We start from the raw sequence: 20817 nt of genomic DNA, 5'->3' as shown, positions 1-20817 counted from the left end.
ATAATTTTTAAGGTTAAACCTTTAGTTGAACTAGTTCTTAGAACCTTTTTCGTTTCCGAATAAGTCACCTTCCATTTTTGTTTTACCTGCGTACGACATATATATATGTGTATGTAATATGTATTCCCAGGTATGATCAGGTATATTTTATTTCCATTTGCTTTTACATCTTCATTTTAAAAATGGAGGTGACAATAAAAAAACCTAGAGCATAGATGTACGGGGTTTCCATAATTAAAATCACAATCCAATTAACGGATGTCCTAACCTGATTGAGAGTAGGACAATAGCAAATACCCGATATAGTCCACCGAATAGCAAATTGCCCGCGGCCAGGTAATTACAGGTGAGTTCGATGAATGGCGTTGTGTACAGGTAAATAACATCCTGGTCAAGGTATTACATTACCAGCAAACCAAAGACATGGCTAATTATATATCTATAATGTCAGTGTATCTACTCGTATATCGATTTAAAATTGAAAGCGACCGCACGGTCTGAAAAATAGTTTGTTTTGCTTAAAATCTCAATATTTAGATCTTTTATAATATCAAAAGTAAATTCTTTCTGCCACATGTTGAAACGTTTTACGGTATTGTAATAAATGTATCTCGATTTATTCGGTTAGCAACACACAACACAATGTTTGTAATGATAAATCATCGGTGTGTACGTATGTCAAGCATCATATCCTTGATGCTTTAATCAAGGATTTTTTCAATTGTTGCGTAAAATTTCATTCTACAGTCACAAACTTTGCAATTCACAATGTATCAAAGATACAGACTACAGGAAAATATTATCTAATTAAAGCGTATTCGTTGCTGAACCCCTCAACAAAAAAATCGGAAACTTTTATTTCTGTGTGGATTTTCTTTCATAATTACACAAAGATACCTGCTATTAGAGCATAAATTAGAGTATTTGAAACATCGAATTTCACTCTTTTAGTTATGTATATTCGGGACAAAGTTATTGCACGATTCATAAAAAATCTTTGATCGGCATTTCCTGTGACCGTCGATGTAAGTGTGATAGCACATCAGTTAAAGTACAGCTATAAGCCACGGACTATTGTGACGTCACACGGTTTAGGGCTAGAAAATATGCATGATCGGGCGGTCAGAAAATTTGACCTCGATATCGGTGGTTTACAGGTTATTCCCACAGGGACTTGTAACGTAGGTTGTGAGAAAGTCTGCTGTGTATACATGTGTACTATATACTATATAAAAGGACAAGGGAACCAACGGCTCGCTTGGAAGAGGTACACCTGCCTCTACAAAAGTCACCCGTATTCCGTCAAACATTGATAAATATGTACATATTTAATACCAATATATTCTTAAATAAATTTTCGACATGGAAAACACAACTTCAAACACGAAATAATATATTAACATACCTTTATTTCACTATGAACGTGGAAAATGCAGTCAGATATCACCGATGTCGTTTTGCCTGTCCAGTAAAATCTAGGTCAAAAGCATCCATATTCCCTTGTAACAGATTTTGTATGCATTCATTTCACTTTCTGGTGATATTTTTCCATTGCAAATACAAATAGGCTATCTCTGATAACTCTTTCATTAATCCAATCCAACAGCTAAGCGAGGAATCACACTTTTTTTATCCAGCACTCGACTCTTGTTCGTATAATCCGCCATATTGTAATTGATGATGGGTACCTTTTTGGTGTACTCGCCCTTACCCGATACTACACTGAAATTCTGTACTCAGACTCTGTATATATTAAGTTTCATGGTTTAGGTCCTTAGAAGAACCTTTATTTGAGATACATATATCATTAATTGAAGAATCTAACTTAAATGGAGACTCTAATGTTGTACTTGACCGTTACCACATTGATATTGTAGCGTTCATTAGTGTACAGACACCGGGTATATGGTGTTTCCAGTCCGGGTCCAGGTATGGGGTACATAATATCCACACAAACGTGTTTAACCTAGATTTCAGTGGACAGGCAAAACGACATCGGTGATATCTGACTGCATTTTCCACGTTCATAGTGAAATAAAGGTATGTTAATATATTATTTCGTGTTTGAAGTTATGTTTTCCATGTCGAAAATTTATTTAAGAATATATTGGTATTAAATATGTACATATTTATCAATGTTTGACGGAATACGGGCGACTTTTGTAGAGGCAGGTGTACCTCTTCCAAGCGAGCCGTTGGTTCCCTTGTCCTTTTATATAGTATATAGTACACATGTATACACAGCAGACTTTCTCACAACCTACGATATCGGTGGTTTACAGGTTATTCCGGTCGCGCGCGGCACGGAGAGATTTCTACACGGTCTATTAAAGCCATTTCCAGCATAAACTGAAATTATCATTTTTGACTGCACAAATCCTTTAAATATGTATCAATTAAGTCACCTGATCGATTTCAGACAACGCAATTTTGGATAACATAATCAAGAACATGTACGTCCTTGAATTCATGTATACAACGTAAGTGTATAGTTATGTATATTTTATTGTGTGTAATAACATTTATCTACGACTGATACATGTACACCATATATGCATGGTATAAATCCCTATTTTCAAGCATATTCCAAACTCATATCTGTGATCGAGGATAATATTAAATAGGTATCGGACATGTACACAGGTATTTGTGTCTTCAAAATCGATATTTACAAACAGATAGTTTGTTTTAGATGGCAGACTCCGAAAATCGCCACTCTAACTTATGCGAGTAGAGTCGATCCCGTTGTCCTCGTGACGTCACAGGTCTGGGGTCCCGAATCGGGGTCAATGGCTTCGGGCTTCAGGTGTGTTCTAAAGAAAAGTCGCATTATCTCTAATACACATCTTAAGTATTGGGCTAGGACAGAAACAATAGGAGATTTCAGAAAAGATGGCGATGACGTCACACAAAGGTACATCCGGGCGCTCAAAGGTACAACTCTGTATATCTACACATAAACATAGTGGGAACACAGCCGCTGGCGATGATTGTTTACATTCTATTGTAATGAATAGTGCGACAATCCGAGAACTATTGCGTTATTTTAATTATAAAAAGGGTAAATAAATATATTTAACAAAAATATTTAGATATAAACATCTGGTATTCATATATTTCACTCTATTTATACTCCATTTTCGACCGCCACGAGTAAAAACACGGTCGACGTTAGACATACAGAAAAATGTACGTATAAACATTGACAGAAGTTACAAAATTATCAGAAACTACATATAAAAATTCCAAGTTTTCCCAAATAATATAATGATATTTTAATAATCGATTACTGTTTTCTAAGTTTAACTTGGTAAAACATCTTACGATGTGTGATTATGACTAAATTAAAATTTGCCTTCGTAGATTACCCCAAGCCAAGGACGTTTATCACTTATAAATCCTTGCCCCAAGCGCACGGCAGCCATTACGTACAGTACTGCCGAGATCCCGAATTTCGTCATTTTTCAGAGTCACAAAATTATATATTCTGGTTAACTTTTTCGTCAGAAATTTTGGAATTTAGTTTATGACATTCAAAAGAGTCATTTTGTAGTTTCTTTTTATCATATTTTAAAACAAAACTTCGAGTATTTTAGGATTCTCGATGCCGTGCGCAATGTGTCCTGGTCGGCATTTCTAGTATTACGATCTAGCTATGTTGTAATTCATAAATCTAAATGTAGTCTATCTAACATGCATTCAAATTACTTAAAAGTAATATCATCTCAATTTGGCATTTCATATAACGGCACATGGAATAAAAGTGACTAAAAAATAAACTCATGAAATTGAACGATTTCACTATTTTATTTTTCGAGATATCGGCAGCAATACTGTACGTGTACGTACACATACATCTTCATTTATGTGTAACCGTGGTTTATACCATTTATTTAAAACCAGATATACATAGGAAATAACGAAATATATATCTTTTACAAGTACTTATTGAGATATACGTTGGTAATTACGTATAAATATTATTAATTTCCCAACTATTGGCTGTTGACCGAGGTGATCTACCGGCGAAGCCATGCACGAGCGGCCGTGGTCTGACCAGGTGGTTCACATTTCGTTATATTTATATTAAATAGTGTTATGAACAGATTTTCCGTGTATTACAGAAATATGATACATTGAAATCAATTATTTATTCATAACTTTTTCACAACATGGATTTCTATGTGTGAACAAAAAGCGTGTACATGTGACGGCCCGGCACCGCTTCGCAAGCTGGCCTCAACACTAAATCTACACAAATATATTTAGCAATAAGAAATTGTAAATATAAATGTCTGTAACCTCTGAAACAATAAGAAACTATTTTAATGTCAGAATTTGCAAGTATGAAAGTGTATACTTTTGCCACAGTATCGATTGTGTAGCAGGGCTGTACGTATCTGTTATTGTTTTTATTAGTCGCCATATTGTGTTTGTACCTTTGAGGACCCGGATGTAAACTTTCTGTGACGTCACGCCATCTTTTCTGAAATCTCCTATAGGTAGACCAACCATAGCAATTTTTCTCCATTTATTATCCAATAGGATAAACAACCAAAACACAAGAAATGTATTTTCACGGCGACAGAGGCACTGGCTTTATTACAAAACCGCCATTTATATACATTCATCTATAATTAATGGAAATGTTTACTTACACATGCATGTAAAGTAGATAATTAACTACTTCAAATATACCCTATTTAGAAAAATTTCATTCGACACAACAAAATCTTATTCTTTATGAATTTTCACCCCAAAACTCACAAAAAAATTAACACGTGTGTATCCCGCTACCTGAGTCGCCTGAATGACCAACACAGATATACCGACACGTGTACGTCCCCGTATTTGCACAACCCGCACGTGCAAATAGGCGCCACCTATTGGCGTAACATATCACGGAGAAAACAATTTCAACCTAATTCCCCGGTCAAACGGTTGAAATTATATTTCTCCATTTATTATCCAATAGGATAAACAACCAAAACACAAGAAATGTATTTTCACGGCGACAGAGGCACTGGCTGAAGACTAAAGAACGGGTTATAGTCTGTCTATATAAATGTCCAGATACGCATACAAGTTACTATATTGAAGGATAGTTCTCCAAACTACAAATTTAAATGCATAGACACATTCAAACGTTCACGAAAATCGTCTTTAATGTATCCATCTTTTGCTGTTTCCGACTTCCATCGGCCATGTCGTTTGAACATCCTGTCCGGAATACCAGAATTCGCAGCGGCAGAAGCACCACCAGCACGCAAACTATGTAAACCGAATTGACTGATATCCTGAACAATAGTAGTGAAAGCTTCAATGAAAATTTCCCTGAATCTAGAATATGTCATAGGCTTGTCGACATTCCTTAAGCTATACCTGCCGGAAGCCATTTTCGTAAGATTTCTGAACACAAACTCCTCCGAATCAACTGATATTCCAGCCAATTTTAAATATAATTCAAAATTACACACCGGGCACAAACGCGATCCAGTTCTACTCACTATAATCCATGCACCATCCCGGTAAATGTCCGTCTTGGACTGTTCAACAAATATTTCCATATGCGATGTGCGTATCTGTACGTCCGATCTCCTCAATGCCAGCACCTCTGCGCTCCTCATGAATCCTGCATAAGCAAACAAACACATTGTAATAATCCTCTGATTATATAAATTTTCCTTATCATAAATCTTATCATAAAGTTTATCTAAAATAGAAACAGTAATCACCTGTTTTTTCTGTACAGGCTTCGCTAATAACCTTTTAGCACCTTCAAATACATTTTTGACCAATAATGACACTGTTGGCGAAACTCTGCCTACAATATCGTGTGCCCATTTAACACCATACATTGCATCAGTTAATGAACCGATGTTCCCATTGTTTCTCACTAAAACGATAAGTATATGCACAAATGAAAAGGCTTCACTGGAAAAATATTCTCCTCCTCGAAACCATTCTGTTTAGCCCACTTCCTCCATCTTAAAAATCCATAGCAATATTTTCTAACAGTATTGTTAGCTTTACAATTCTGAAGCAGCTCGGGCACACCCATCGCTAAATCCTTAAGGTGATTAGGGACCATTTCGAATTCCTCCCGCAGAGCATGAGTAACTAATCGTAAAAAACAAAATAATAAAAGCAAAATAAAAATCTACCATGAAAACACCAATGAATTTACAAAATAAGCATTGTATGTGTTTCATATTCTCATATCTACATGTATACCGTTACAATTCAGCACATTCGTGACATATAAAACATAACCTACAGACAAACTAACTACTCCAGTCCTATTGCCGCATCTTAACTGGGCAACACCAGCAACACACTGCTGACAACTGACTACACACGTCATATCACCGCACCATAACCGGTCAACCTCAGCAACACACTGCTGACTACACACGTCATAATACCGCACCATAACCGGTCAACTTCAGCAACACACTGCTGACAACTGACTACACACGTCATATCACCGCACTATAACCGGTCAACCTCAGCAACACACTGCTGACTACACACGTCATATTACCGCACCATAACCGGTCAACACCAGCAACACACTGCTGACAACTGACTACACACGTCATATTACCGCACCATAACCGGTCAACACCAGCAACACACTGCTGACAACTGACTACACACGTCATATCACCGCACTATAACCGGTCAACCTCAGCAACACACTGCTGACTACACACGTCATATTACCGCACCATAACCGGGCAACACCAGTAACACACTGCTGACAAACCGACTACACACGTCATATTACCGCACCATAACCGGTCAACCTCAGCAACACACTGCTGACAACTGACTACACACGTCATATTACCGCACTATAACCGGTCAACCTCAGCAACACATTGCTGACAACCGACTACACACGTCATAATACCGCACCATAACCGGTCAACCTCAGCAACACACTGCTGACAACCGACTACACACGTCATAATACCGCACCATAACCGGTCAACCTCAGCAACACACTGCTGACAACTGACTACACACGTCATATTGCCGCACCATAACCGATCAACATCAGCCAATCTACTAATATCTATCTACGAAAATCCATACGCAATGCTAACATACGGAATTTTAAATCCACATTACCAAATATACCTGTCCCTGACCTGGAGGGAATGTAACAACACCTGTCAGTACCTAGAACTTTGTACTCTCGTACTCCGTATATAAAATGCTTTCCATCTGGGCATAAGAATGGCCAAAACCTACCCGATTTCCAAAACGGAATGATAAGGACACCATATGCTCCACAGATCTGCATGTGCTTAATGACCCTAGTAATCAGATACACAGGTGGATTAAACCAACCATTTATACTTGACCAATCCGCCGAAAACGCATCGATACCTGTAGAACCTGGATTCCAATACCTGGAATAGAACATAGGAACTTTTGCATTATACCACGATGCGAACCAGTCCATTTCAAACGGACCCCAACATTGGTTCAGCTGCTGAAACACACATTCAGCCACACCCCAATCATCAAAATCAACAAGTTTGCTTATGAAGTCAGCCCTGTCATTTTTATCTCGTGGTACCCATTCCATTTCCAATGAAATATGATTCTGCACCATAAAACTATAAATGTCCAAAGCTATATGCTGTAAAGTACTCTTCATACTTCCTTTCTCAACAATCTTCACCACAGCCTGGTTATCTGAAAACCATTTGACCCGGGTACCTCTTAATACATGTACCAATGAAAGTAAAACCCTATATACGGCTGTTAGTTCTCGATACGTCGAACTCTGACCTGCCTCGTACGGCGACCACAACCCGTGTGAAACCCCTGTGCTAGACTCGACACAATAGCCACCGTACCCAGTACCGCTAGCATCTGAATATACTATTCTATTACAATGAGGGGTGTAACAAATTTCTCTGACATTAATGCAACCTAAGTGATTCAGCCAAAACCGCATTTGACTCGTACTCTCCTCGTCCAACAAAATCTTGTCATTCAAGGACTGTGCCTGCGCCACGCACATAGATATGCATCTAGTCATGAGTTGGGTGATATTACCAAGTATTATACCCATAGAAATAATCTGACCAATAAAACTAGACACTGCCTTGACATGTACTGCTTTGCCACTTGAAACACACTTCAAGATGTCCAAAATGCACGTACGTACTTTCACTATTCTCCTATCCGGTATTCTTAAAACCCCTAACAAGGTATCAATATCTACTCCTAAAAAACACATACATTGCACCGGATCCCACATAGATTTGTCTACTTTTGGGACAAAACCTGAATCGATCAAGTCACCTTTGACCTTTGAACTCTGCTCTTCCAACACAGCTCTACATGTATTATGACACAGACCATCGTCTAAATACATCAAAACCTGAAATCCGTCACCTCACCATTTCGCAATCAATGGCCTAGTTACTTTAGTAAAACAGTAAGGTGCCGTTGACAAACCGAACGGTAAAACCAAAAACCTAAAATAGACTTTCTCTTCACCAAACTTCCAGCAAAAACCAAGATACTGCGTATGTGGAGGAAACACATCGATGTGATGGTACGCTGAATGGATATCAAATTTTATCAACCAACCTTGTTTTTCAATAAATGTCAGAGCTGTTCTAAGATCATCGTACTTCACAGATTGTTTCCACAAATGTAAATTCACCAATCTTAAATCTAAAATTAAGCGTTTCTTTCCGTTACTTTGTACTGATACAGTCAATGGGTTCACAACCGATGGAATAGTACTACACCGCTCTACCAGCCTTCGCCTCTCTAGATCTAAAATAGCTGACTCGACAAAATCTTTATTCTTTAGAGCCGATATATTATTTGAACTTTCGGAATTTAACGGCTTTGAATAGAATGGTAATTTGTAACCATTATCAATTACATCTAACACAAAATCTGAACTTCCTATAGTTTTCCAAAAACCAATGCTCTTTTTAAGCCGACCTCTCACTACTATATCTAACTGGCCTTGTTCGTACTCATAAAAATCATCAGTAAACATAGCACTTGAATTGGATTCCTTACTATTCTCTTTGCAGTCATTTACTTCATCAAAACCACCATGAATAGTATCATACTTATCTTTGATTGTCTGCCCTTCCTTAGAATCCGATTTATTGATTTCCAGTCCGTGTTTTTGGACACTCCCTCCGGAAATGCCCGAATTCACCACATGCAAAGCACCCCCGGGCTCCATTCTGTTGGGGACGAAAAAGCTGCTTATCACCAACCACACTTGGAGCAGAATAAGAATCCTGGCGTGCCGACCCCGACGCGAAACTCGGTCCTCCATAACTGGATCTGTTGCGCCTATTGTCCTTTAACTTTTTCTTCTTGTCTTTCAACCTTTTCACAGCCTTACTGTCGGCCCTGGCAATTTTCCGATCGTCATCCGAATCACTCGCTAATGGGTTTGCTACATATTCTTTGACAGCACCCCATCCTGCCTCCGAAGAATCAGCTATTCTAATAAGCTTGTTTCGTTTTTTCAGTTTTGTACTCAATTCCTCCAATAGTTCTCCTGAATACTCAAACTTCCCAGCCTTCACCGCCCAGAGCACCTGCTGTACCTCCTCCAGAACTTCCGAGTTAAACTTATATTGTTCCTTGTTTCCGTCACGTTTCCATATAGTATCTTTCTCTTCCTTTAACTTCTGCATTTGTTTGGATACATCTTGAGTATTCTCCAACACCGATAACCTAGAGTCCAAATAAGTACGTAACTCACGTTTTTGTTCCTTCAAATGCGCCAAAATATCATTTAATGTAGCGCCCTCCTTATCCGAAGACACATCAACAGTATCGTCACTTCTTTCTTCCATTTATAATGACGAATGAATTGGGACCCGTAAAATTAACACGTGTGTATCCCGCTACCTGAGTCGCCTGAATGACCAACACAGATATACCGACACGTGTACGTCCCCGTATTTGCACAACCCGCACGTGCAAATAGGCGCCACCTATTGGCGTAACATATCACGGAGAAAACAATTTCAACCTAATTCCCCGGTCAAACGGTTGAAATTATATATATATTGGCCCCTAGCTATATATAGTATATGGAGCTACAGTAAGCCACCTGAATGTTTGGTTTGGTTTGATTAGTTTAACGTCCTATTAACAGCCAGGGTCATTTAAGGACTTGCCAGGTTTGTTGGTGGAGGAAAGCCGGAGTACCCGGAGAAAAACCACCGACCAGCGGTCAGTACCTGGCAACTGCCCCACATGGGATTCGAACTCGCGACCCAGAGGTGGAGGGCATGTGGTAATATGTCGGTACATCTTAACCACTCGGCCACCGCGGCCCCCTAATGTCAAAGCATGTCATTTAATTATTCAGACCATTTATTACTATATCAAAATATTTAGTAGTTTACTAATTTATGATACCAATACCATAATGCATTGAGCTAATTCAATTTTCACACCATTACCAAATTGTGAAGCTTTTCAACTTCTAAAATCATGATTACAAAGGCTTACAGTACTTTGATTCAAAGATCTGATCGCTTTTTCAACTCCTTTGGTTATATCAGAGTTTAAAAAAATATTATTAGGACCTTCTAGATCTGGTACATCAGTAAAATCTTCATCAATTCTAGCGATGAGATCTTTATAAAAATTGAAAAAAAGAATCTATAGTAATATTACTATTAGGTTTTCTTTTTCCATTTTCATTCAGCAGCTTCCAATAATCTCTTGGATTTTTAGTTTTCATAACTTTTAACTTTTTGCGAACATCATATTTATAGGTTTTAATTCTCTTATTCATAGTACTTTTAAAAACTTTTTCATATTCTTTATATTTACTATAGAAATACTCGTTTCGACGTCATCTGTGCATGTACTGCCCTTTACATCGTCGACATGTTTTTCTAGCTTTTTTACAATCACAATCAAACCCCGGCTTATTGGAAGCGACTGACTTCTTATTTTTTATACACTTTAATATGTGTTGAGTGCCAATCATTAATTTAATAAAAAAATATCAATAGTTATCTACCAACTCGTCAATAGTAAGTTCCAAGGGGTCATTACTGTTAACAATCAGCTCAGTAATACATTTGATTGAATCATCATCAATACCAGCTCTCTTTTCAGCATTCAAATTGTTAATTCCCTCCTAATCCCTGTGGGATTGTCACATAAAATTGTATTATTCAAAGTATCAGCAAATTGTAATGTTAATGAAATCGGGCAATGTGCGTCAGACAATAAGGAGTCAAAATCAGCAATTTCAAACTCATCAATATTTCGAACAAACTTAGCATAGTATATAATTTATATATATACATATAAAATCAACCACACTAGCGTTTTTACAGGTAAGTTTGCCAACACTTTTGTCGTTACCGGTTCGAGCATTACATTAATTAAATTTACAGAAATCAATTAACCGGTTTCCTAAATTGTTTTTTTTCATCATAATTTGCTCTATATTTTATAAACATAATATCTGAAACACTAGTATTTTGGGAGTGATTAAGAATTTCACTGGTATTGTCAATACTATTATCTATTTCGCTTATATCAAAGAAATCATTTGCAGTACAGGTTCGCGCATAAAAATCGCCTAAATCGCAAACATAGTTATGGTTACTGGCAAAGTGTAAGTATTCATTTTCTAATTCTGAATATGGACCACCAATAATTTACCTAGAATTTTCAAGTGGTATGTAAACTATACCAAACACCAAGTCTTCTTCACAATTGTAAACATTACATTGATCTTAAACCAACTTACATACTTACTATCAATTTCTAAACTATTCATATGGTTTTCCATGCCACACTCAAATGCCAGTGCTATTCCATCCGCTTTGACTTTTCTAATTCTAAAACGGTTTTATTAATTGAAAACCAGGTAAATCGATAACATCTAAATAATCAGTTTTGGTCTCACAGAGACATAATATATCATCTATCGGTCAACAATAGTTCCGCACTGAGCTTACGAATAGTTTTGTCCAGTTTTGATAAAATCATAAGGTAGTATTGTTGTGTATGTAGAAATTAAAAAAGATTCTACTTTCAGTAGTGAAATTCCATCTCCCACAACCCCATGAATATATATCATTTCACCGTAATAACATTTTTTCAAAGATGGCGCCGTCCCTCCCTCACTATTGGCCTTCTCACCATGAATGTTTCAAACAATCATTTTGGTCCACCACAGATTATTTAGTTCAAAAAGAAATGGATCCGTAAGTTGGATGGTAAACTAAATAAACTTCTCAAATCATCTAGAAACTCGGATTGCAAATTATAATAGGATTATAAACAGATTTTTTCTACTCAGGAAGAGACGTCCATATTCGACGCGTGCGCAATCATGATCTCTAAGTTTTGAATTATCTAAATATACAAGTAAATTTAAATTATGACTTTACGAAAATAAAAACTTGGCTTTGGAATTAAATTGTTATATATTTGAACATGTGCAATCATATATAAAGTCCTGCTGAAGATTTTGAAAATTATATAATATTATATAGTATATCTTGTTATTTTGTACTTTGATAAATTCAATTATTATCTATACCTATGTCATTACCTGTAAATAGTTCATGTTGAGTGGAGAAGGCTTCTTAAGTTAAAATTACTTGTGCTTAATCCATTTGTACTTTTTATGACAATAAAATATGTTTAAAGTCAAAGTAAAGTCATAAATACTTAAGTTATAGAGCGAAACCGTTTCCCGTACGCCGACGTCGACGACACCGACTGCGACGCCGACATAGTGATACCTAATTAATAAGTGTCGCCCTTGCGTTGTAGGTGATAGAAAAAAACCAGATACTTTAAGACTTTTGAAGAAATAGTGGTAACAAAAAACAGACAGCCGGACGGACCGACATACAGATGGACGGACCGACAGATAGACGGACAACCTGATTACTATAATGCACCCGTATTGCGACGCGATAATAAGCATCAAAATATTCATAAAAGTCTTTACAAGCAATGTCTACGCCAGCATTGACTTTAACGGAACTCATGTCTGGTTCCTAGATCCGTATAATCTTAAACGGAACTGGGGTCTGGTTGTCGGCTCCGTGTAAAGAAATCTTCGCTATATTGATTTTACTGTGATTGCATGTCCTGAAGTTCCGAAGACGACTCCTGTAAAACAAAACGCATCTTGATATTCATAAAAAAAATCTACATAAAGTAACATTTATGCAAGCGTCGGGTCTAAACGGACCTCGGGTCTGGTTCCTAGTTCTATTCAAGTTAAACCGAACTCGGGTCTGGTTCCTAGTTCTATTCAAGATAAACCGAACTCGGGTCTGGTTCCTAGTTCTATTCAAGTTAAACCGAACTCGGGTCTGGTTCCTAGTTCTATTCATGTAAAACCGAACTCGGGTCTGGTTCCTAGAAATGTGTGTGCTTATGTAGACAAGAGATACAAAAATTGTATTCAATGTTGTAAACAACATGTTTACAATCCTAAATCTATATAAAAACAAACTCCTATATTAATGACTATATTGAATGAAAATTCCGGATCTGCTTGGAATGTAATAGTAATTATAATGCGCGACCTTCGACCTTTTAAATTAATTATGATCACTATTGATATGTACATGTGCATTTGTAGTTATGCATACATATATAAAAGTGTAGACTTAAAGTCAAAACTTATTTTTTTTCTTTATGTAACTTTAGGATTTTTATGATATTTTTTTCACTTTTTGACATTGATTTTTTAAAGGGATTTATAAAACTTTAGGCCCAACACATATCCTTCAATTTAATGAACTGATTTATGGTTTCGGAACGTAATCCTTTATTCAAATAAGGCAAAGGCATTGTAAGTATTGTATCTTAACGTTTGGCCTTAATTTAACTGTCGATGGGCCGTTAAAACAAATAAACAAATTAGTCAGTTACTGCCCCTATAAAGGCATAGAGGGTCAGTAAGATTTATAGGGGCGAGGGCGTAGCCTGAGCCTCCTATACTTCTTACTGACCTCTATGCCTTTATATGGGGTCAAACTGACTGTATAACGAATTTATCGCATCGAGGACCATTGGTTTGTTTCATTAGGTCTTTGTTTACTACGCTGTATTTGTTTTGTCAATAATCTGAAATCAAACTTGAATCATGCTGGCGAAAGATACAAACAATCGCCGCTTATAAATTAATTCAGAAGTGGCCTAGGCCAAATATTTATTGATGTATTTATTTGCAAATATCCTGTATATGGAACCTGCAGTTATACGTACCGAATAATTCATAAATCAACATAAATAACGACATTTCTAGGAAGTGCACAGTAAATTAGGCCTACCTCAATACGACACCAGACTGATTGTATATTGAAAGCAGCACAAACAAAAGTGACACAAACATCCATCCAACATTTAAAGCATAATCTCCTTGATCATCTGTGCATTCTCGCAAAGATACTCACTTAAAAGTTATGCCGATATATTGAGTGTAGAGTGAGAATCAATCGGTAGGTACGAACCCCTCTATTTGTTTATAATCACAGTCGAAAACAAGAGATCCCAGAGAGATCTTGGCGCCCACCAAAGAATTATCTATGTCTGACAATGGAAAGAGGGATTTTTTCTCTGCTTTTCAAACTTTTGCAAATATACTATATACAAAATTTGAGACAGATCGCTTCAGTACTTCATGAGAAACAGCAGTAACAAACTTCAACTATCAAAATCCAAGATGGCTCCTTGGCGGCCATCTTGATGATTGATCGGTCCCAAATCGAAATATGCACAACTAGGGCCCTAGGGGAACCTATATATGAAATTTGAGACAGATCCCTTCAGTACTTTCTGAGAAATAGCGATAACAAACTTTAACTATCAAAATCCAAGATGGCTGCCTGGCGGCCATCTTGTTGACCGATCGGTCCCAAAACGCAACATGCACAACTAGGACCCTAGGGGAACCTATATATGAAATTTGAGACAGATCCCTTCAGTACTTTCTGAGTCTGAGAAATAGCGATAACAAACTTTAACTATCAAAATCCAAGATGGCTGCCTGGCGGCCATCTTGTTGACCGATCGGTCCCAAAACGTAACACGCACAACTAGGACCCTAGGGGAATCTATATATGAAATCTGAGACAGATCCCTTCAGTACTTTCCGAGAAATAGCGATAACAAACTTTAACTATCAAAATCCAAGATGGCTGCCTGGCGGCCATCTTGTTGACCGATTGGTCCCAAAATTCAATATGCACAACTAGGGCCCTAGGGAAACCTACATATGAAATACGAGACAGATCCCTTCAGTACTTTCTGAGAAATAGCGATAACAAGAATTGTTAACGGACGGACGGACGGACGGACGGACGGAAAAGGACGGACGGACGGACGGACGACGGACCACGGTCAAAAAGCGATTTGAATAGCCCACCATCTGATGATGGTGGGCTAAAAAGCTTGAATTGTTACGTTTGTCTTTCGCCGTGTCATCGTCAACTTTCAAACTGGCGGAGTTGAAGCAACTCGCATTTAAAAAAATCCATTTCACTTAATTTGAAGTATCAAAACGATTGAATATAATTGTACACGAAAAAATAACAAGTATTGTGGATGGCATCGCATGCACGACAATGAATTTTAATTGGGAAACTACAAAGTTTACCTGTTGTATGATACATCACATGCAGTGTGACACTTTCACGTTATATATTGTTGTTTTGTTTATCATTTTGATTTTGATCTTTCGTTTCAGAATTCATTCAAGCGACTCGAGTGTTTGCTGGTATGGGTGTTTGTTTGCTATTTGGCACAATGGTTTTGTGTGCGTATACAATAAGAGAGTCATATGAGGCAAACGCATACATAAAGTACAGAGGTGGAAACATAGCCGCTACTTTGGTTTCAGGTAACTTAAAATTCTGGGACCTATTTATAAACGATAATTTTCTGACCATTCCATGAAACGATAATATACATATGTACATGTTGTATAAGCTAACGAACCTTTTATTGTATATTTCATTTTAAGATGGTTTAGACCCTTATTACTTTTTATACACTTTACGGAGCACTGGCCATCAAACGAAGACTAGTTTTTAGAAAAAAAAATTAACAGCTGTATTTGCGGCAAACACACAGTTTTGTTGAAATGCACCTACACTCCTCTTAAAATTCATTTTCTTAAAAACCGTATTACCACCATGTTCACATTAGATTGAATAATTAGATATTTACATGATATAATCTACAATCGCCATTTGCATGACAAGATAAAAAAAGACTCGATGTGTATGTTTTTGTAAAGTCGTATCCGGACAAACAAGCGGTCCTTGCACATGCTATATACACTAGTTAACAAAATGGCATGTTCATTTGGTGATAAAAATATGTACCGAACCCTGTGAACTTGCTAAATTAAAATGCAAATTGTGCCAAAAATTACAAACAACACAAAAATCTACGAGTCTACAGTATTGATCAAGGTTAGGCCCGATGCATAGATACTTTTTATCAACTAAGTTATGTTCAAATACAAATAGCGATATGTATCGGTATACAAAATATCACTTGTTTAAACAGCGTCTAAAACCTTAACTACTTACAAAAAAATGTCAGTCATTTACACTCACAATAAGAGTTCACATATGATCCACATAGTCATCGTTTCCGTTTACAACTACATGTAAAACGAGACTCTTTTTATTTTTTTCTAGATTAAGTCTTATAAAACAGCAGTATATATAGTTTCTTCATCTTTAATCAAAATCAAACACTTATTTTTCTATTAATCTTCTTTTGACTATCATCCTCATCTAATATACTTATTATAGCCATCCTTCTCGTACACTCTACGTACTCAGTCTTATTCTTTTTTCTATTTCTTTATATTATATTGTTCCATATCATTCGTTTAATCGATATGAAACTAAATGATTTGAGGTTCAGCAATGTGAGAAATGTTAATGGTAAAAACAACATAATTCCGTAAATTCTGTAAGACCAATTAACAAGCATACATTATCTGTGGTGATCAATTTGTAACTCATCTCCTTTTATCACTGTATTGAGACACACTAATATGTCCCGAGAAGTATACCTGTAAAAGGTTAAGTTTTGTGTTAAACATTGTCACTTGTCTTACAGGTTTAGCAGTGCTTATTACGGTATGTGCTTACGGTGATAATTTCCCAGACTATGCGTTGACCAACCAGATGGGATTATCATGGTCGTTTGGATTCAACATTGCAGCGCTTGGTCTTTGTGTAATCAACGTCATTGTGTTATGCACTATTAACACAGAAGATTTGTGACAAAATTGTGATATTATGGTTACAAACATGAAACTTTCTTATACGTCAAGAAACATGTACTGAGTGAATTCTGATAAGGAGACACTTGAGAACATTTCCTGGCAAAGTTTGGCGTCCATTTAAAAAAATGATCGCTACAAAACACAGAAAAAATCAGATTCCTTTGATTACATTGATATTAATATTGTAATTTTCACTAGAAATACCATTCAACGGGAGGAAACATTGACTGTAACGGTATTTTTTTCAAAATTTTCCTGGATTTTGAATGTACAAGTTATGCGGAAAAATGATCGTGTCACTTGTTTTGACCAATAAGTTGGCTCAAGGTTAGGGGTCGAAGGTCATTTTGATATATACGTATATGTATGGTGTCACCCTTCATCCCGAAAAGCCCACGGAATTACATTAGCAACCGGACTAAAAAGAACGACAACTTTAAGTAGCGATTTCTCTATGACTCTGATCTAACGTTGAACGTAGCTGACTGTTTATTGTAAGTTGTATATGTCTGTTATACATGCTTAACTATAAAACATATCCGTTGTTTTAAGCGCAGCCGAAACCGACAAAGTAGTCGATATGACAATTCAGTCATAATACATATAGCTAAATAGATTTATAGCTAATAGAAGTTCATAAAATAAATCTAACATAACAACGTTTTAACCATACGTCTTATAGCAGGGCAAATATCCGATCAGTAACCAAAGCCTATTATTAGATAGCAATATTGGTTTCAGGGATTTTGTTCTTGTTATGTAAATATGTTTCTATTTTCTGCATTTAATTCCATAGCTGTTGTGTAGTACATCAAAAATCATTTAGCAATGTATTTTTCTTAATAAAAAAACGATAGGAAATTAATGATATGACTATATAAATAACAGCTATATAGGGGCGTGGTGTCTAAATCTGTCATCATCAATTTCAAAGTGATATAAACATGCTAGTATCTATGTTCATAAAATAGCCAGGTATGGTGTATTTTGTGAAAAGAAATAAAAAAGGAATAAATCATCCAATATAAAAATGCTTACCTTAAAGAATGATGTGGAACTTATATTTATCAGTGTATGTTCATTTGATATATAATACCATATAGCTTATTAAATGTTGAAATCAACCAGTGGGCTCAGACCTGATGAGTTGTGCGTATTTACCTTATCGTAGAGCAGAATACATATAATCATTCAACATCGGTTTTACTCAGATCCCTGTTAATTAATACCACCAACACAACAAATCCTGTAATTTTCTTTAATACCTATTGGTAATAGCTGTTCGTCATGCGACAGACATTTAACATCAACGAAGTATTAAAGTGATTTGTTAACCGATATATATGTTATAACATATTACAACGTTTCATTCGATTTTAAAGATTCTAGACCACGTTCCATGAATCTGCGAAGTTTTCGAGCTGTTCTGGTTGATCAGTCCTATCCAACCCGAACACATTCGGGCTATATCTATTAGCCATTCTTGGAAATACGTTTCTTTTTCTGTAATATGGTGACATATGTCCTCTGTATTCGTTGTTTTGGGTTGGATTTGCCAGCTCCATAAGTAGCATGTAGAATGGTGAAACAGACTGTACACCCCTCTGGTTTTCAATATAATTACTATCGCTGATTCCTCTTCTGAACTCGGACAACGTCCATCTGGAAGGTATGGGTGTCCCTCCCGAATAGCGGGCTGTACCTCCGGAACGTTTACCGAGGAACACAAAGACACAACACTCGCATCTCCTCCTAGTGTCTGGTATCTTCATACACTCATCCTCGGGACAATCACATGACGTCACCACCGTAAACAGGGATAACACTGCAAGAAAAGACACCATATTATTCTATAGTATGAATGATATAAGGAACATATTTGCGGAGGTTAAATATCGCTGTGCATCGATCCAAGTTATCTGAGAATATAACCAATACTGTTCCAATGTACATCAATAGATTTCTGAATATTTCGCTGATATTTAGAATTCGTGGAGGTCAGAGAAAACGCGAATACATAAAGGTTACACAATCAGTGGTTGTTGAATATTGAATTTATTCCACACTCGTGAATAATTTTTTAAAATTTACAAAAGACATGAGCTTTATCGTCCTATAGACACATACAGTTCGCTTTCCAACACTAGTTTGGACGTCAAGTGGCATTGCTATTTGATACCCTGAGAGTTGAATAACACATTCTATTGTAGTAGAAAGCGAAAATAAACAAATCTTGAAGTTCCAACCTCTACACAGTCCTGTGATGACTATTCGAGCCGCCTAGTTACTACGTTTATATTATATATAAATTATTAACTGAAGTAGCTGTACACAATATCAGACCTACCATTGACATCGCTTAGTTTACTATCAAAATAGACTTTCAGTTTAAAACTGTGTGACAGAAAAACATTCACAGTTTGCACTGACATGGACTCAATACCAGTGTATAATGACAGTACAACACGTGCGGCGATTCTGTTACATATAAAGACAATCGGTCAAAAAAGGTAACTCGATATAAAAAAATTAGGATAAAGTTCGCGAGACATAAAGAAATGTTGTTAAAGAATTATTTTTATAACATGATGACCATTAAAAGAAACGGGGAATTATTTTTTTATGTCAATGCTGCAATGCGGCAGAAAACGTTGGATCATATCCCCATTTTTGGTAGGATTGAAACTAAATGTATATTGTTTTCTATTCTTAGCATGTCACTGATTCAATTTAATACGATCAGACGAATCACCACTCATCTATTTCTCGATACACAATTGTTAAGTACTGTAATTATAACTTACTTCTGCGACAACTTAATTTTGCGCGGTCAATGATAACGCCCTTTTCACTGTGATTTCATTTCGCGATTTTAGGTAGCAGAAAACAGTAGCTTTAGACAATTTAAGAAAACAAGGCGCATGCCTTAGTAATAATGGTAGAGTCATTTACTGTAACTGTAAAAATACCTGTAAAAAAGTGTATATATATAATTAATCTTCACTACTTTTGCAATTACAATATGATATTTTGATAAAGATTTGGCCATATTCTGCGCTTATTCATGCACGTGTATACCATGGTAACAACAAAAAAATACCTGAAAAATTTCAAAATATCATGTTTTTAGCCCAAAATTTCAAAACATTGTACACGTTTTTTTCCCTTCAGACCTGAGTTTATCTGAGCATTTCTTTCACAATGGCAAAATAAGATAATTCAAAAAAAGATGATTCATTGAAAGGTCAATTTTGTGGATTTTTCTATATTTTAACCTAAACCCGCGCCATGGATTTTACTTCAAGTAAAACTAACAGTTCCAGTCAAGACGCACTTCCGGAGGAGCCAAAAATTGTAATCTCTAACCCATTTTAGTTATGTTTATTTTAAAAAAAATGAAACTTAAACTAAACCCTCCATATTGGATGTACCAATTTCAGAATATATTTGATTTTTTTTTTTTTTTTTTTTTGCATGGTTCAAAACAGGAGATCCCCACTTAATTA

At 36.3% G+C, this 20817-nt stretch overlaps 1 protein-coding gene and 2 pseudogenes across 3 annotated transcripts in view; 1 reads left to right on the top strand and 2 right to left on the bottom strand.

The window, feature by feature from the left end:
* The window catches only part of LOC138320744 (uncharacterized), a 41835-nt gene extending 24313 nt beyond the window's left edge, over positions 1 to 17522 (top strand). For all 3 annotated transcript variants that reach the window (XM_069263921.1, XM_069263922.1, XM_069263920.1), the window contains 2 exons: positions 15752 to 15904; positions 17143 to 17522. In XM_069263921.1, the coding sequence (XP_069120022.1) occupies positions 15752 to 15904; positions 17143 to 17309 (320 nt within the window). In that variant the 3' untranslated portion in view covers positions 17310 to 17522. The remainder of the gene's footprint in view (positions 1 to 15751; positions 15905 to 17142) is intronic.
* Positions 4537 to 6872, bottom strand: LOC138320743 (integrase/recombinase xerD homolog; annotated as a pseudogene).
* On the bottom strand, positions 10492 to 11492 carry LOC138321998 (uncharacterized; annotated as a pseudogene).
* Positions 17523 to 20817: the final 3295 nt, after the last annotated feature.

This window comes from Argopecten irradians, chromosome 4 (assembly GCF_041381155.1).
Source record: "Argopecten irradians isolate NY chromosome 4, Ai_NY, whole genome shotgun sequence".
NCBI lineage: Eukaryota > Metazoa > Mollusca > Bivalvia > Pectinida > Pectinidae > Argopecten > Argopecten irradians.
This window is presented reverse-complemented; position numbering and strand designations above follow the sequence as displayed.